This window comes from Chenopodium album, chromosome 2, assembly GCF_948465745.1.
Source record: "Chenopodium album chromosome 2, dcCheAlbu1.1, whole genome shotgun sequence".
NCBI classification, from domain to species: Eukaryota; Viridiplantae; Streptophyta; class Magnoliopsida; order Caryophyllales; family Amaranthaceae; genus Chenopodium; species Chenopodium album.
This window is the reverse complement of record NC_137835.1, coordinates 16,195,821-16,212,110: the sequence shown is the minus strand read 5'-3', so window position 1 is coordinate 16,212,110 and position 16,290 is coordinate 16,195,821. Positions and strand designations below refer to the sequence as shown.

Sequence of the window (16,290 nt, the reverse complement as noted above, 5' to 3'; positions counted from 1 at the left end):
GTATCATTAAGAGCATCAAACTTTACTCCAAGAGTACAATAGCCTCAAAAATAAAATATAGAAACGGAAAAATTATAAAAATAATCTCAACTACACTTGTCTTCTCATTTTAATTCAAATTATAGTTTAACCTAGAATAATACCATTTATGTTGGTAGCCTTCTCAAAACAGCCTCCCTTTTGTGTTAACCTATTCACAGGGTTAAAAGATTGGTGTGTCAATTTTTAATTGGCTTTGGTTATGTTTATATTTTTATCTAATTAATTTTTCCCTTTCATGCATTTCTTTACCCACAGTTTAAAATATATAAATATATATATATATATATCCTTCCCTAATTTTCCAACAGTGTATGGAGGAGCAACCATCCACCATAGCTGCCCCCCCCCCATCACTTGCCACTTGAACCACCACCACCGACAGCCAACCATCACTGAGGCCACCTTCACAAACTTTCCACAAAAAAACAACATTCCCTCAAAAACACAGCAGCTACTACCGCCTTGAAGTTGCGTAATTCACACATCCTCCTCCATCAAAAGACATCGGCACTACGCTCACCTTTATAAACTAAGAGAGCTTATTCATTAAGCTAATCAACCAATTGAGAGTCCCAAATTTATTAATAATGCCACAGTTTTCACTGCCGACTTCACCGAGCAACCTTTCCCTCACCCTCCCCAGCCTCCCTATCTTTCTATGCCTCAATCTTCTTTAATTTTCGCTGCACTTCCAACCAACACCAACATACTTAGCTGTCCGACTACGGCAAGGTAGTGGAGTTGGTCTAGTGGTGCAGTGGTCTTGAGGGAGTGGTGAGCAATGTTGCCGTGGTCTAAGGCCTGGGTTCAAGTCGGGTGGAGATAGAAGCTAGACAAGGTAATGAAAAGGAAAAAGATCTAGTCTTCAATAGAATAAAAAAAAAATACAGTAATAATTTACCAGTCTTACAAGTAGTAGGTCATTTTGGATGTTTTGAGAAAGATCCTCTCACAGTTGGGGTTAATTTGAGTTAATGAATAGTTCGGACTAAAATGAGAAGAACCCTAATAGTTGGGATTTTTCTTGTTAAGTATTCCTAAAAGATTATTCAAACTTTGATGAGAAGAATATCTACCATAAACATTATGGGTTCCATTCTTTCCAAGTGTACCACCTTGACATGGAGAGCACTGGCAAACTAACCAGATGTCTCAAGTGCCTACTGCCTAGTGATAATTCAGAGGAGCGGAGACATGTTTGATTTAGAGGTTTAGAAAAGGAATTTGTGATCCTTGTTTCCTTTATGCAATGCACCCGCGGCCACCAATCACTCTGACTTGCAGCAGGCGCCCAAGACAGCAGCAAGGCACCAACAACACTCATCCAACGGCACACTAAAGCAACAGCAGAGCAGGGAGTTTGGCTTATTGGGTTTTCACTGTGGTAACTTGGAAGAAGACAAGTAGTAAAGTAATTAAGGCCCTTGCCAACTTTTGTAAGCTAGTGGTAGTATAAATAGCAGTTGTCTCTAAAGAAGTAGGCATTCAGAAAGTTGTATTTGTTCACTTGGAGAGTGATGGCCTCAAGCCATTAACGCTACGCAAGCCTTTGAGCTTTAATCAATCAACTACCAGACTTTACTCCTGTTAATAGTGTTTATTCACGCGTCCCGTTGCCTGTGACGCCGGAGCGGGTGGCGGCGCTGGAAGAGAGGGTGGAAGAAATTTTCGAAAAACTCGGCGAAGGGGAGAACTCGCTACAGAAGACCTTGTTGAAGAAGCGGGAAGAAACTATTGACAAGGTGAGACAATCAATGGAGGGAAAGATGGATCGATTCCGGCAAGAAATCACCCAACAAGTAAGCATGACGGCGAGCCGCCAAGACAAAGTCATGGATGAGATTCGAGGCGCACTCAAGGCCTTGAGGACACGACCGAACCCGCAACCCATACCGGTGGAGGAAGAGGTGGAACAACCTCAGTTTGGTGGCGGATTTGCTGAACAACCCTTCGAAGGAGTGGTTTTAGCGGCCTACGTTTTGGTAGTTGGGAACCAGGCTTCGGTGGAAACAACAACCATCATGAGTCGCGTGGGAATTGGAAGCACCGGAAGTTAGACATGTCGGTGCTTGACGGGAGTGACCCCGATGGATGGATACTCCGAGGAGAGCAATATTTCCAGTTCTACCGACTCGCCGAAGCATAGAAGTTACAGGCAGTGGTCGCCATGGATGGCGACGCACTCTGGTACCAGTGGGAGTCGCGCCGTAGACCGATGATTCATTGGGAGGACCTCAAGCTTAGGGTGCTGACCCAATTTCGACCCACGAACACGGGAACGTTGCACGAGCAATGGCTTGCCGTCACTCAGACGACAACGGTGGTGGAATACCGCCGCACCTTCATAGAGAAGGCTGCCCCCTTAGCTGATATTCCGGAAAGCCTTTTAAAAGGTCAGTTCATAAACGGACTCAAGGAGGAAGTGAAGGCGGAGATCCGTTTACTTAACCCGTTAACGTTGAAAGACGCCATGGACCTGGCAATACGGGTCGAGGAGCGTAATCGGGTTAACGGTCTCAAATCGGGCGGGGCTTTTGTTAAGCCTGGGCCATACTCGTATTTAAATCGGAGCCCAGCTTCTACTATACTGGGTGCTGGCTGGCCCACTCACAATCCAGCCAAACCCTTTCCCTAAACCCAAACACTAACCCAAGCCATGGCCCAAACACTTACCACCCCAACCCAAACCGACCCAACCCACAAACCAGTACTGGCCCACAGACTTCAACAGCCTCTGTAAACAACCAAACCCAAAATCCAACCCGATCCTACTCAAACCGAACCTATCCAGGCTCGTCGAGATTTAGCGAGGAAGTCAGGCGATTGACCGAACGAGAAATCCAAGAAAAACGAGCCAAAGGGCTTTGCTTTCGGTGCGACGGGCGATGGACCGGCCCCACCCACGTCTGCGCCGCCAAGGGGTTGAGTGTGCTACGGGTGGAAGAGGAGGAGGTCGACAAGGCCGGAGAGGAGGAAATTCCGACGGCCGCCACGATGAATTCGATCGTGGGATTAACGAGCCCGAAGACATTGAAACTGACGGGGGAGATACAGGGGACTCCGGTGGTGGTGATGGTGGACCCCGGAGCCACCCACAACTACATATCTACGGGGACTGTGAGCAAATTGAAGATTCCGATCACCGGCACAACCGCTTTTGGTGTGTCCTTGGGCAACGACGAAGCAATTAAGGGGAGAGGGGTATGCTATGGGGTACGACTGAGGTTGAATGAGGGACTGGTGGTCAAAGAGGATTTTTTGCCGCTACAACTGGGCAATTCTGACGTCATATTGGGCATCCAATGGTAGGTGGTAACAAATTGGAAATTACAGAGGATGAGCTTCACGAGGGGGGAAGAGATAGTCACCATTAATGGTGATTCGAGCCTCGCAAGAACAGGTGTCACACTAAAAGCTATGATCCGTACTCTGAGAAAGGAAAATGGTGGTTTACTGGTCGAGTTGAGCAGAATCGAAGGGAGCAAAGGTGAGCATAAGGGAGGGCAGGTACCAGAATTTTTACAAGAAGCAGTTGAGGAATATAGGGGGGTGTTTGAGGAACCCAAGGGGCTACCACCGAACCGTGGTCATGAGCACGCGATCGTACTTAAGGAAGGGTGTAATCCGGTTAGCGTCCGACCCTATCGCTATCCACAATTTCAAAAGGATGAAATTGAGAAACTCATCAAGGAAATGTTAGAGGCCGGTATAATTAAGCCGTCAACAAGTCCCTTCTCTAGCCCGGTGTTATTAGTGAAGAAGAAAGACGGCTCGTGGAGGTTTTGCGTAGACTACCGTGCTCTCAACAAGGAGACGGTGCCGGATAAATACCCGATACCGGTCATCGATGAGCTCTTGGATGAGTTACACGGGGCTCGGGTTTTCTCTAAGTTGGACCTCAAGGCGGGGTATCACCAAATTTTGGTTCGACCGGAGGACACGCATAAAACCGCGTTTCGGACTCACGAAGGACACTACGAGTTCCTCGTTATGCCGTTCGGATTAACCAATGCACCGGCCACCTTCCTTCCAATCTTTGATGAATGAGGTATTTCGTCCCTTTTTACGCAAATTTGTCCTTGTATTTTTTGATGATATACTTGTGTATAGTGCTAGCCAAGTGGAGCATGTGACACATTTGAAAGCCGTGCTAGCAACTCTTCAAGAACATACCTTGTATGCCAATCAAAAAAAGTGTGAGTTTGGCAAAGAAAGAGTGGCTTATTTGGGCCATATCATTTCACATGAGGGAGTGGCAGAGGATCAAGACAAGATTAAGTCCATGGTAAAGTGGCCCACTCCAAAATCCTTAAAAGAATTAAGAGGGTTTTTGGGCTTAGCCGGTTACTATAGAAAGTTTATTAGTAACTATGCCCATATAGCCCAACCGCTAACGGAGCAGCTTAAAAGAGATAATTATGGGTGGTCTCCTATGGCAAAAGCAGCGTTCCAAAAATTAAAAGAAGTCATGACTACTGCTCCTGTGCTTAGCATGCCGAATTTCCAGAAAATTTATGTGTTAGAGACGGATGCATCGGGATTCGGACTAGGGGTCGTACTCATGCAAGAAGGACGGCCTATAGCCTTTTTCAGCAAGGTTTTGGGCCCCGTTGGCCGAGCAAAGTCAATTTATGAAAAAGAGCTAATGGCAATGTGCTTGGCGGTTCAAAAATGGAAGCATTATTTGTTGGGGGAGGAGGTTTATCGTGAGGAGTGACCAACAAAGCCTCAAATTCATTGCACAACAAAGAGAGGTCGGGTCGGAGTATCAAAAATGGGTGAGAGAGCTAATCGGCTTTGACTTTGATCTACAATATAAGCCCGGGGTCTCGAATAGGGTGGCCGACACCCTATCAAGGAGAGGAGAGGAGAGGACAGATTTAGTGGTGAACTTGAAGTGATGGTAACCACGCAAGCCGTGAATTGGGAAGTGTTGGAGAAAGAAATTGAGGGGGACGTGCAACTGCAGAAATTGAGAGAGGAAGTTGAAAGAGGAAAAGGAGCAGTGGGTTATTCCCTTGAAAATAACAGACTGTTATTTAAAGGGAGGATGGTGATCCCGCGCCACTCACGTTTGAAGAAAGCTCTGTTACAAGCCTACCATGATTCACCAGGGGGGTCATACTGGAGAAACAAAAACATATCTAAGGATGGGGTCGGAGTGGTTTTGGGCGGGAATGAGAAGAGATGTGGTTGACTATGTAAGAGGATGTGCAATGTGTCAACGGAACAAACACTCACAACAATCCCGGGGGGGTTATTGCAGCCGCTTCCGGTTCCGGAGCGGGTATGGGAGGATATAAGCATGGACTTTATTGAAGGACTCCCTCGTTCCAAAGGGATTGACACCATATTGGTGGTTGTTGATCGATTAACCAAATATGCTCACTTCATAGGCCTTAAACACCCGTTTACGGCTCTTAGTGTGGCGGAGGTTTTTGTTCGTGAGGTAGTGCGGCTTCACGGTACCCCTACAGGGTTCGCGTGTTTGTGAGTACTTTTTGGAGAGAGCTATTTCGGTTACAAGGCACCGAGCTGAAGAAGAGCACATCTTACCATCCACAAACGGATGGCCAATCCGAGGTATGAACAAGAGACTAGAGACGTACTTGCGGTGTTTTGCCGGAGGACAGCCGAAGGGGTGGGCTAAGTGGCTTGCGTGGGCTGAATGCTCGTACAACACCACCCCTCACTCATCCACGCAATTCACCCCCTTTCACGCACTCTATGGGAGAGAACCACCAAAGCTGTTTCGCGTGGGAACAAGACAAACCACTGTAAGTTCAGTCGAAGAGGTCCTACAAGAAAGGGATCTAATGCTCGATGAATTGAAGGCCAATTTGGTTCGGGCCCAGCAAATCATGAAAGACGTACGAAGATGGTAAACGCCGTGAGGTGGAGTTCCAGGTCGGGGATCATGTTTTCCTCAAACTCCAACCATACCGGCAGCGGTCACTTGCAAAAAGACCGTTCGAGAAACTGGCGGCCAGGTATTATGGGCCTTTTGAGGTGGTTCAAAGCGTGGGTGCCGTGGCTTACAGGTTGTCCCTTCCCTCCCTCTCACTGCCGCATTCATCCGGTGTTCCATGTATCGCAATTGAAGAAGGCAATGGGAGAAATTCCAGTTTTACCAACTATACCAGAGCAACTCACTCCGGAACTTGAGTTAGTGGTAGAGCCCGAAAGTGTATCGGAGGTCAGACCTATGGCAGGCCATGGTCCGGACTATGCCGTACTGATTAAGTGGCAAGGATTGCCGGAGTTTGAATCTACTTGGGAGGACGTTGCGCTTATCAAGGAGCAATTTCCAGCCTTCCACCTTGAGGACAAGGTGGCGCTTTTGGGGGGCGGTATTGCAATGCACCCGCGGCCACCAATCACTCTGACTTACAGCAGGCGCCCAAGACAGCAGCAAGGCACCAACAACACTCATCCAACGGCACACTAAAGCAACAGCAAAGCAGGGAGTTTGGCTTATTGGGTTTTCACTGTGGTAACTTGGAAGAAGACAAGTAGTAAAGTAATTTAGTAATTAAGGCCCTTGCCAACTTTTGTAAGCTAGTGGTAGTATAAATAGTAGTTGTCTCTAAAGGAGTAGGCATTCAGAAAGTTGTATTTGTTCACTTGGAGAGTGATGGCCTCAAGCCATTAACGCTACGCAAGCCTTTGAGCTTTAATCAATCAACTACCAGACTTTACTCCTGTTAATAGTGTTTATTCACGCGTTCCGTTGCACTTTAGTATGTGTTGTTTGAGTTTTTCTCATTCCCCATTTCCAATTTCACGCTAACAGATATTAAAATCACTACTTTAAATGCATTGCAAAGGGAAGTAGTAGATAAATTAAATAAATAAACCTGACCATGAGAGCAATAGGAGGTAAAAGATAGCTCAATTCAACATTTTAACAAAAGAGTGCAATTGGATATAATCTTTAAGTATGTCACCATTTCTCTCCAATCACAATGCCAGCAAATAAAAGCAAAGCATAAGGTTCAATTGGTTTCTTGGGACTTCTCACAAATCATGATTCCACTCATAAACTCCATCATTGATAAAAACTTTGCAAGAACTAAGGAAACAAGGTTGGCAAAACCCATAATAAAGGCCACAAATACTTCTGATCGGGCACACACTACAATGCACACCTAGATCTAGGTGTACCCAAAGCTGCTATATCTTGCTCATTTTGGACTTTCTTCGTTGTTCATTTGGAAGCAAATAAGTAGAAATAAAGCCTTGGGTGCAACTGTACCCATAAACACCTAAGAATTCTAATTCATAACTCGACAATAAAGAAACTGAAACACAAGCAAAACGCTCATCACATTATACCTTTTCAGCATACGTAGAAAAGGCTGGAGGATGAGTCTGAACCACAAGATCAAAGAATTTGAAAGCCATAAAGCGAACATCAATTGCTAAATTTGTCATTGCTTTGAATATATACGCCATAATAAGAGATATAGGAGCCCCCTTAATGTCCTTCAAAAGATAAAATGAAGTAACATAAAGATGAGAACATCACAAATAAAGTAAAACAAACAAATTGAACATGATCAATCCAAATGGAGAAAAAATAAAGCAAGAATGAGTAGAACAACCCTATGGCCTATGCAGATAAAACCATAGATTACATTGCCCACTAATCAAGTAATAGCAACTACAATAATCTACAGCACAATAGCCCAATTGAGAGAGTTTGCCATGCTTTATGAAATGGTCGATCCATGGTGCCCATACTATGGAGGACATAAAGTGCATTAATCTTATTGAGATACCTAAACCAAGAAGTAAAATTCTAAGCTTACAAAACTTTTATAGGATAACTACCATTGCAAATAATATATATGAATTAATCATTACCTATTAGGCCTTTCTCTTTGTTCAGTATATAAGCTACAGTAATCATGAGTCATTTAGCTTTTGTACTATTTATATGCGAGCAGGTGTTCTATGACTAGAGGCAAAAAAAAGCTTTGAGTTTCACCATCACATCAATCATGGAAACTAAACTTCTTTTATATAAAAAAAAATAAGAAAAAAAAAAAAAGTACAGCTAAAAAGGCTTGGAAGAGATTTACAAGTATAATTTCTTCTGAAAGATATTTTGAAAGTACTAAAGTACTACCCATACTAGACATGCAATTCACATATAATGAAACAATTAAAAAAAGATCTACAAAAGAATTATGTCACAAAATATTCTTGACTCAAACTTTTAGAATCAGCAAAAAAAATTATCAAGTTCCATCATAGCTTTACCACACTTTAAAGGGGAAAAAAAGAGTAAAATACTAAAACCACCAATCATCTAGGGAAGAAAAGATACGTAGCTACACAAACAAAATTTACCTCCTTGCATCCTGGAAGGATAATGGACTTAAATAGTTGAAACAGAGTTTCACGAACTACTTTATCGTCATCGCTGATACGTTCACGCAATTTCTCAATAACAGCATTCTTGTGCAATTTCACCTCGGCTGGGAATTTAAGCAATAAATCCTTGATACCTACCAATGCATCTGCACACACAAAGTATAAGCTATTTCTGCATTAAAGAGATGTATTATACCACCAATTGAGTAAAGGCTTCCAAATCGACACAGACCTCTACGAACTTTGACATTATGATGAGATGTTTGTTGCAACAGCTCCTTTAATGTAAGGCCTTTCTTGCTCACAGCAACACCCTCTTTATCCAATGCCACACTTTGCTCCGGAAGAATTATAGCTGCCCAAACACCAAAACGTTAAGAAACCATTAATAAATAACAACCAGCCATTGCATCATGGGAAGCAACTAGAGCTGTCAATTCGGGTAAACGGGTCGGGTTTGAGTCGGGTTAGTGTGAGTCGTGTCATCTCGGGTCGGGTCAATACGGGTTATGTCATAACATATGCGGGTTGGGTTCGGGTTGGGTCATGCTTGAGTCGGGTCACATCAGGTCATACATCTTATCGGGTTTATGTCGGGTTAGTAAAAGGTCGGGTTACATTCGGGTCGGGTGAAAAATAGGTCGGGCTAAATTCGGGTCTTTACGGGTTTAAACAAGTTAGGATCGTTCTCGGGTTCGAGTCAGGTTCGGTTCAAGTCAATTATTTACGGGTTATAATCAGGTCGGGTCACTCTCGAGTTCAAGTCGGGTTCGGTTCAAGTCAATAATTTGCGGGTTATAATCAAGTCGGGTCATTCTCGGGTTCAAGTCGGGTTCGGTTCAAGTCAATAATTTGCGGAAAAAATGTTTCGTCCTTGAAGCAACACATAAATTAAAAAATAAACTTTGAAAACAAAGTGACATGAATTATTGATCCATTAGAACATTTGAAGTACTTAATAATCCCTTCATTCTATTTTGTTCTTCCTGTTTGCAAACTTCAAAAGGTATATTTTAAATTACGTGGTTGCAAAATTTACAAAGTTAGTATTTAAAAAATACACGTTGGGAAAAATCTATCAAGATCATAAGTAATTAATTGTCACAATTTGGCTCTGTATTTGTGAGTTGTGACAACCAATTCAATGAAAGAACAAATAGAAACAAAGGGAATATAAGCTAAATAACTACCGTAATGTTTATCGCCCATTGCGAATGTAAACCACTAAGGACTAATAAAATTAAGCATTTATGCGCTCAAAAAACAAAAGGAACTCAGCATGAAATCAGTTTAGCACTTGCGCATACACATACCCCTGCAAATATGATGGGGGATACGTATGCTCAATGTGCATACGTTGAACATCAATCCTAACTTCAAAGCACGTGATGACTAACTCCAACGAACATAAACTCTAGTTATATGAATTAGCTCTTCTGAACATAAACTCCAATGAACATAACATCATCTTAGTTATACAAAGTAGCTCTTATGTTCATCGGAGTTAGTCTTCATGTTCTTTGAAGTTAGGCTTGATGTTTTAACAATGCATAGTGAGCACTATGCATATGCCTCCACTATCCAATTAACACATATCAAACATCGCGACATTAATCAAAATTTCCAATTTCTAAAGTAATTCATTTTTCAACACTGACAAATACAATAACTAAAAATTCAGATTTTATTTTAACAACTCAATTCAAAAATTCAAAAGTAATTCATATTTCATAAATTCGAAATCAAAGTAAATACAAAACATTGCAAACTTAGATAATAATAATAATAATACCTTTGGTTTTAATTTCAGTATTGGTAACATTATGAGCCGGCGGCAACTTCCTGCCCAACTTCTTCTTAAATTTCTGAAAAACAAAAAAATAAAAAAAATAAATAAATAATCACAAATTCATCAAAAACTCAACAAAAAACACTTGGAAGATTAATTCATACCTTGAAATCAACACCACGAGGTTGCGGTTTCTTCGAAGGTGTTTTTGAACGACCCATGCTTCTTTAACAACAAATTTACTACTTTAATTGATGTTATTGAGGGTTTAATCAGGGTTTTAAGGGTTGTTTTAGGAGAGAGAAAGTGTTATCGAAAAATAGAAGGAGTCGACGAGTCGGGGCAATGGAGGATTACGGTGGCGCCGGCGGCGGGGACGGGGAGGGAGCAAAATAAAAATGCAGGGCGGGAGTAGTAGTTAACTAGAGGAAATACTACCAGTAATAGTTTTCTCATTCATGGAGAATATTTTAGACCTAGGTAAATTTAATTAAACCTCCTCGTATTAGAATAATTACATCGGTTTAACTTTTACGTTGTACCCGTGTAAAATGCACGGGGTGCATGGGATATATATTTTACAAAATGATATTAAAAATAAATCTAATAACAAAAATTATTTTTCAAATGTAACATATAAATAGAGCAAATTCTCAAGTGATGCATTAAAAAAAACCGGAGGGAGTACTTTATTAGTTTTATAGGGGTTATCCATTCAGTGTTATAGAGGTAACTCCGTCGGTGTTATAGGAGTGACTTTGTTCCTTTGCAAGCAACTACACTAGTGCCTTGTCACACGAAAAATATGTTGTTTATTTTAATTTATAATTTTTTTTTGTGTTGATAATTATTGAATTAATAATAAGGTAGTTACTAAACGATTATTTGAAATATTAGTCAATGTTAAAAATGTTACTTTGTTCTTTTGCAAGTGGTCATACGTTGTGGCTAGTTGCATCGAAAACATAATGTATACATTTAATGTTTGACAAAATTTTATATGTGGTTGGCACATCGTGTGGGGTTATTTATTTAGAGGTTACTCAGTCAGTCCGGGGTTACACGATATGTTAAAGGTTACTCGGTCGGAGGTTACTCGATTTGGGGTTACTTTGTCTGTTAGGTGTTATTCGGTCAATCAAGGGTTAATCAGTCAGGGGATACTTGTCGAGTAAGGGTTACTCAGCTCGGTCAAAAAATTACCGAGTTAGTGTTTTTTGTGTTCCAATCGGCAATGCGTAGAAAACGTGCTATTTTTGTTTTGATAATTATTAGATTAATAAATTGGTAATTTTTTGTGTAATTTTTTTTTTTTGTAATATTAATTAAAATGGATAGTATGTGTGTTATTAGGAAAAATAATAATAAAAAAAGGAAAAATACTAAAAAAAAAAAGTAGAAGTGGAGGTTTTTTTTTTATTTTTTTATTTTTGGGAAAGAAGTGGAAGTTATTTGGAGGATTATTTTTGTTTTAAAAAAACATGGAAGTTATTTGGAGGATATTGCAAAAAAAAAAAAGGGGGGGGGGGGAATGCATGAGAATTAAGCATTGGGGTTTTGGAGAAACCTCATTAACTTACTCTTAAATTATATAATATACTAATTGCGTGGAGCAGGCTATGGCTGGTCTTAATTGCGTGGTGTCTGATGAAATAAACAACTCTCTGAATGCCGAGCCAACATCGGAGGAGATCAAAAATGCCCTCTTTCAAATGTATCCAAACAAAGCCCCGGGGCCCGATGGTATGCATGCCTTATTTTTTCAAAAAATTTGGCATATCGTTGGTAATGGTGTCGTTGGCTTTGTGAAAAATTGGTGGAATGGTAATGCGGTTTTGAATGAGATAAATAAGACTTGTGTAGTGTTAATTCCGAAATGTGAGAATCCAAAATACATGACGGAATTTCGACCGATTAGTTGTTGTAATGTCATTTACAAGATTATTTCAAAAGTCATGGCAAATAAACTAAAACCTTTTTTGGATAAAATTGTCTCTGTAAATCAGAGTGCTTTTATCCCAAAGAGACTTATCATAGATAATGCCTTGGTTGCTTTTGAAATTTTCCATGCTATGAAGAGAAAGGGTGAAGGTAGAGAGGGGTCAATTGCCATGAAGCTTGATATGAGTAAAGCGTATGATAGAGTTGAATGGGGGTTCTTGGAGAGGGTCATGTATAAAATGGGATTTAGTGATGATTGGGTACGCAGAATTATGAATTTCTTATCAAGTGTGTCGTTTTCTTTTAAAGTCAATGGACACATTTCTGGTTCGGTCATCCCCTCCCGCGGGCTTCGACAAGGTGACCCTATTTCCCCTATTTATTCCTATTGGTAGCAGATGCTTTTTCTACTCTACTGTCGAAAGCAGCTAATGATAACTTGATACATGGTGCAAAAATTTGTAATGGTGCCCCTAGAATTTCTCACTTATTTTTTTGCCGATGATAGTATACTATTTGCAAAGGCCTCGATTAGTGAATGCTCGGTGATTGCTAATATAATTAGCACATATGAAAGAGCGTCCGGTCAAAGTGTCAATCTAAATAAAACCGATGTTGTCTTTAGCAAATGTGTTGATGTGGATCGAAGGAAGGCAATTGTGGATATTCTTGGGGTAAGGGAGGTTTCCCATCATGAGAAGTACCTTGGTTTACCTACCATCATCGGTAAATCAAAAAAAGTTATCTTTGCTTGCTTGAAAGAACGTGTATGGAACAAGGTGCAAGGATGGAAGGAAAAATTGCTCTCTAGACCTGGAAAGGAGGTCCTCATTAAGGCTGTGGCACAAGCAATTCCGACTTACATGATGAGTATTTTCAAAATTTCGGATGGCTTACTCGATGAAATCCATGCTTTGCTTGCAAGATTTTGGTGGGGTACTAATGATTCATCCCGAAAGATGCATTGGCATAGTTGGGAGGCCCTCTGTCGTCCCAAGTCTCTAGGGGGCATGGGTTTTCGTGATTTGAAAATTTTCAACCAAGCACTTCTTGCTAAGCAAGTATGGCGGCTGCATAATAATCCGAACTCTCTTCTTCACTCTCTGTTAAAAGCTCGATATTTTAAAAATGGGACTGTCCTTGATGCCCTTAGGGGCTTTGATCCGAGCTACTCCTAGAGAAGTTTATGGGGGTCCAAATCTTTGCTGCGGGATGGACTCAAGTGGAGAGTGGGAAATGGTAGGAATGTTCGGGTTTGGCTGGATGCTTGGTTACCTGGAAAGCCGAGTACTGTTGTTCGTTCTCATGGAATTCACTATGACCCTGATTTGATTGTGGCAGACCTGATGCACCAGGGCAGTGGAGAGTGGAATCTTGACTCTCTTAGAGAAACCTTCTCACTTTCTGACTGTGAGAAAATTTTACAGCTCCCTACATCAGTGACAATGCAAGATGATTCAATTTTCTGGTGGCCTGCAAAAAATGGGGAGTACAGTGTTAAATCTGGCTATTGGTGGGGTCGATTGGGGTATCTTTCTGAGGGTGAGAATGGTAATGCAGAAGAGGATGAGAAGGTGTGGAAGCTGGTTTGGTGCCCTGACCGCCAACCAAAGCTAAACCATTTTCTTTGGAAGGCTTGTAGGGGGAGTATGGCAGTAAAGGAGGTTCTGTTCAAGCGTCACATTGCAGGTGACGAGCTATGCAGCTGCTGTGGAGTAGAAGTTGAATCAATCCACCATGTATTATTTGATTGTCAATCTGCAAGGGTTGTTTGGGCTGCTAGTGATTCTGAGAGCTTGATTGATGGTGCCCCGAGATTGTCTTTCAAGGCTTCTCTTCTGTGGTTGGCGAGCAAGATTGATAAACACTACTACAAAAAACCCCTAATAAGTCGGACTTTTAGAGTCACTTGTACATAAGCTGCGACTTATAAACCTATTGAGTCGCCTCATATTTATTAGGCGACTTGTTAAGTTGGGGTTAAAATCAACAAAGCACCTAACGAGTCGCCTAATATATATGAGGTGACTTGATAAGTTAACAAGTCACCTCATATATGCATGCGACTCTATAATCCGACTTATTTGGTGGTTTAAATTAGATTTTCAAAGTCACCTGTACATAAGGTGCGACTCGAAACCCTGTAGAGTCGCCTTATAAATATTTGGCGACTCAATAGGTGAGTTTTCTTATCTACGACTCTCACCTAATGAGTCACCTGATATTTATAAGGCGACTCGATAGGTTAAAAAGTCGCACCTTATATACAGGTGACTTTAAAAATCTAATTTAAGCCACCTAATAAGTTGGGTTGTAGAGTCACATGCATATATGGTGCGACTTGTAAACCTATAAAGTCACCTCATGTATATTAGGCGACTCATTAGGTGCTTTGTTGATTTTAACCCCAACATAACAAGTCGCCTATTAAGTATGAGGCGACTCGATATGTTTACAAGTCGCACCTTATATATAGGAGACTCTAAAAGTCTGACTTGTTAGGTGCTTTATTATATACCACTACCTAATAAGTCGCCTAATACGTAAGACGCGACTAGATAGGTTAATTCTAAAAAAAATATATAAAATAGTTACAATATCATATATATATGAAAAGTCACTTTGGCATAATGGCAAGAACTTCAACCTTCCATGCAAAGAACCAGAGATCAAGCATGCTGAGTGTCATAAACACTGACATTATATGAGCTAATAAAAATAGTTGGAAAAAATGTTGATTTTTTATGTGTCGCCTCTTTCAACACAAGCGACACAATAGATTAACATATGGAGTCGCCTTTTCCATCACAAGCGACACAATAGCTTAACAAATAGAGTTGCCTAAAAACTAATAGGCGACTTATATAAAAGCTATCAAGTCGCCTCAGAGGCGACTCCTAAAGTTGGAAGCTATTGTGTCGGTGGCTGTGGAGTCGCCTTTAAAGCGACTCGTTAGGTCATTTACAGGCGACTCGATAGGGGTTTTTTGTAGTAGTGAAAGTTCAGTTGGGCAATCTGTTGGCTATGATGTGGTCGATCTGGTTCTGCAGGAACAAGTGGGTTTTTGAGCAAAAATCATTAGATGGGATTATAATGGCCCGGAGCTTTGTCAAGAAGGCTGAGGACTTCAAGAACTATGCGGGGAAAGTGTTTCCCAAGGCTCAGCTTTGTAACAAGCCAATGACATCTAGCTGGTTTTGACCCCCCGAAGGTGTGCTGAAAATTAACGTTGATGCCCATTTAGCTTCAACATCTTATGTTGGTCTTGGAGCTATAGCGAGGGATTGCAATGGGGGATTGGTGTTTGCTGCTGCTCGAAGATTTAATGGTGTTTGGGGTGTCGAATAAGCTGAAGCTGCTGTTGTCAGATACGGTCTTCAAGTGGCTTTACGCCTTGGTTATCGTAGCATTTGGGTGGAGTCAGATTCTTGGAATGCTTGTAATAGAGTGAGAAACCAACTGTCAGGTTTTGCTACTTTGTGTCTTGGTATGATGATATTTTCAAGCTTGCTACAAGTTTTGAAAACTTTAGCATTACTCATGTTAAAAGGGTGGGGAATTCCGTTGCTCACCTTGTAGCGAGGTGGGATACTCGGGAAAATTTTGAACGTGTTTATATGGACTTCTTTCCGCAAAGCCTTGTTGCTCTGGCGGAGGCCGATTTACATTAATATATTCCGTCCTAACGTTTTTCCTCAAAAAAAAATAACTATTACTAAAATAGGAAATTGCTTACATCATCCACATCTCAAACTGCATATGTAACTCTCTCGTAAAAAATTTCCCCGCCTAATGCACTTATGATGTTATATATCTATTTGGGTGTTTTTTTTTTTGTTAGGATTTGTTTATTAATCATTTTCATTTCAATCTTTTGACTGTGTCAATCAATAAATAAAATTCTTTTTCTGGTTGGAATAAATAAATTGATATTGAGCTAAAACATTTTAGTTAATTACGATTTTTTTTTTGAAGGTTTTGCTTTTATTTGAACGTGTGCTTTTACTAAGGAATTGTGCAAGCAACTTAGCTATGAAGTCATGTACTAATAATATGGCTTTTTGTTATAAAAATATAAAATAATTTATAAGTATGCATATAGTTTAATTAGATCAGATTGACTTTCATTTTTATATTTT

The 16,290-nt window shown here is 40.9% G+C and overlaps 1 protein-coding gene across 2 annotated transcripts in view; it reads right to left on the bottom strand.

Annotated features, from left to right (window-relative positions):
• LOC145583792 (uncharacterized) overlaps window positions 1-10,640 on the bottom strand; it is a 30,154-nt gene extending 19,514 nt beyond the window's left edge. For both annotated transcript variants that reach the window (XM_081640772.1, XM_081640767.1), the window contains exons 1-5: window positions 10,375-10,640; window positions 10,214-10,286; window positions 8,654-8,776; window positions 8,398-8,567; window positions 7,378-7,527 (exon numbers count right to left, since the gene is read on the bottom strand). In XM_081640772.1, the coding sequence (XP_081496898.1) occupies window positions 7,378-7,527; window positions 8,398-8,567; window positions 8,654-8,776; window positions 10,214-10,286; window positions 10,375-10,431 (573 nt within the window). In that variant the 5' untranslated portion in view covers window positions 10,432-10,640. The remainder of the gene's footprint in view (window positions 1-7,377; window positions 7,528-8,397; window positions 8,568-8,653; window positions 8,777-10,213; window positions 10,287-10,374) is intronic.
• Window positions 10,641-16,290: the final 5,650 nt, after the last annotated feature.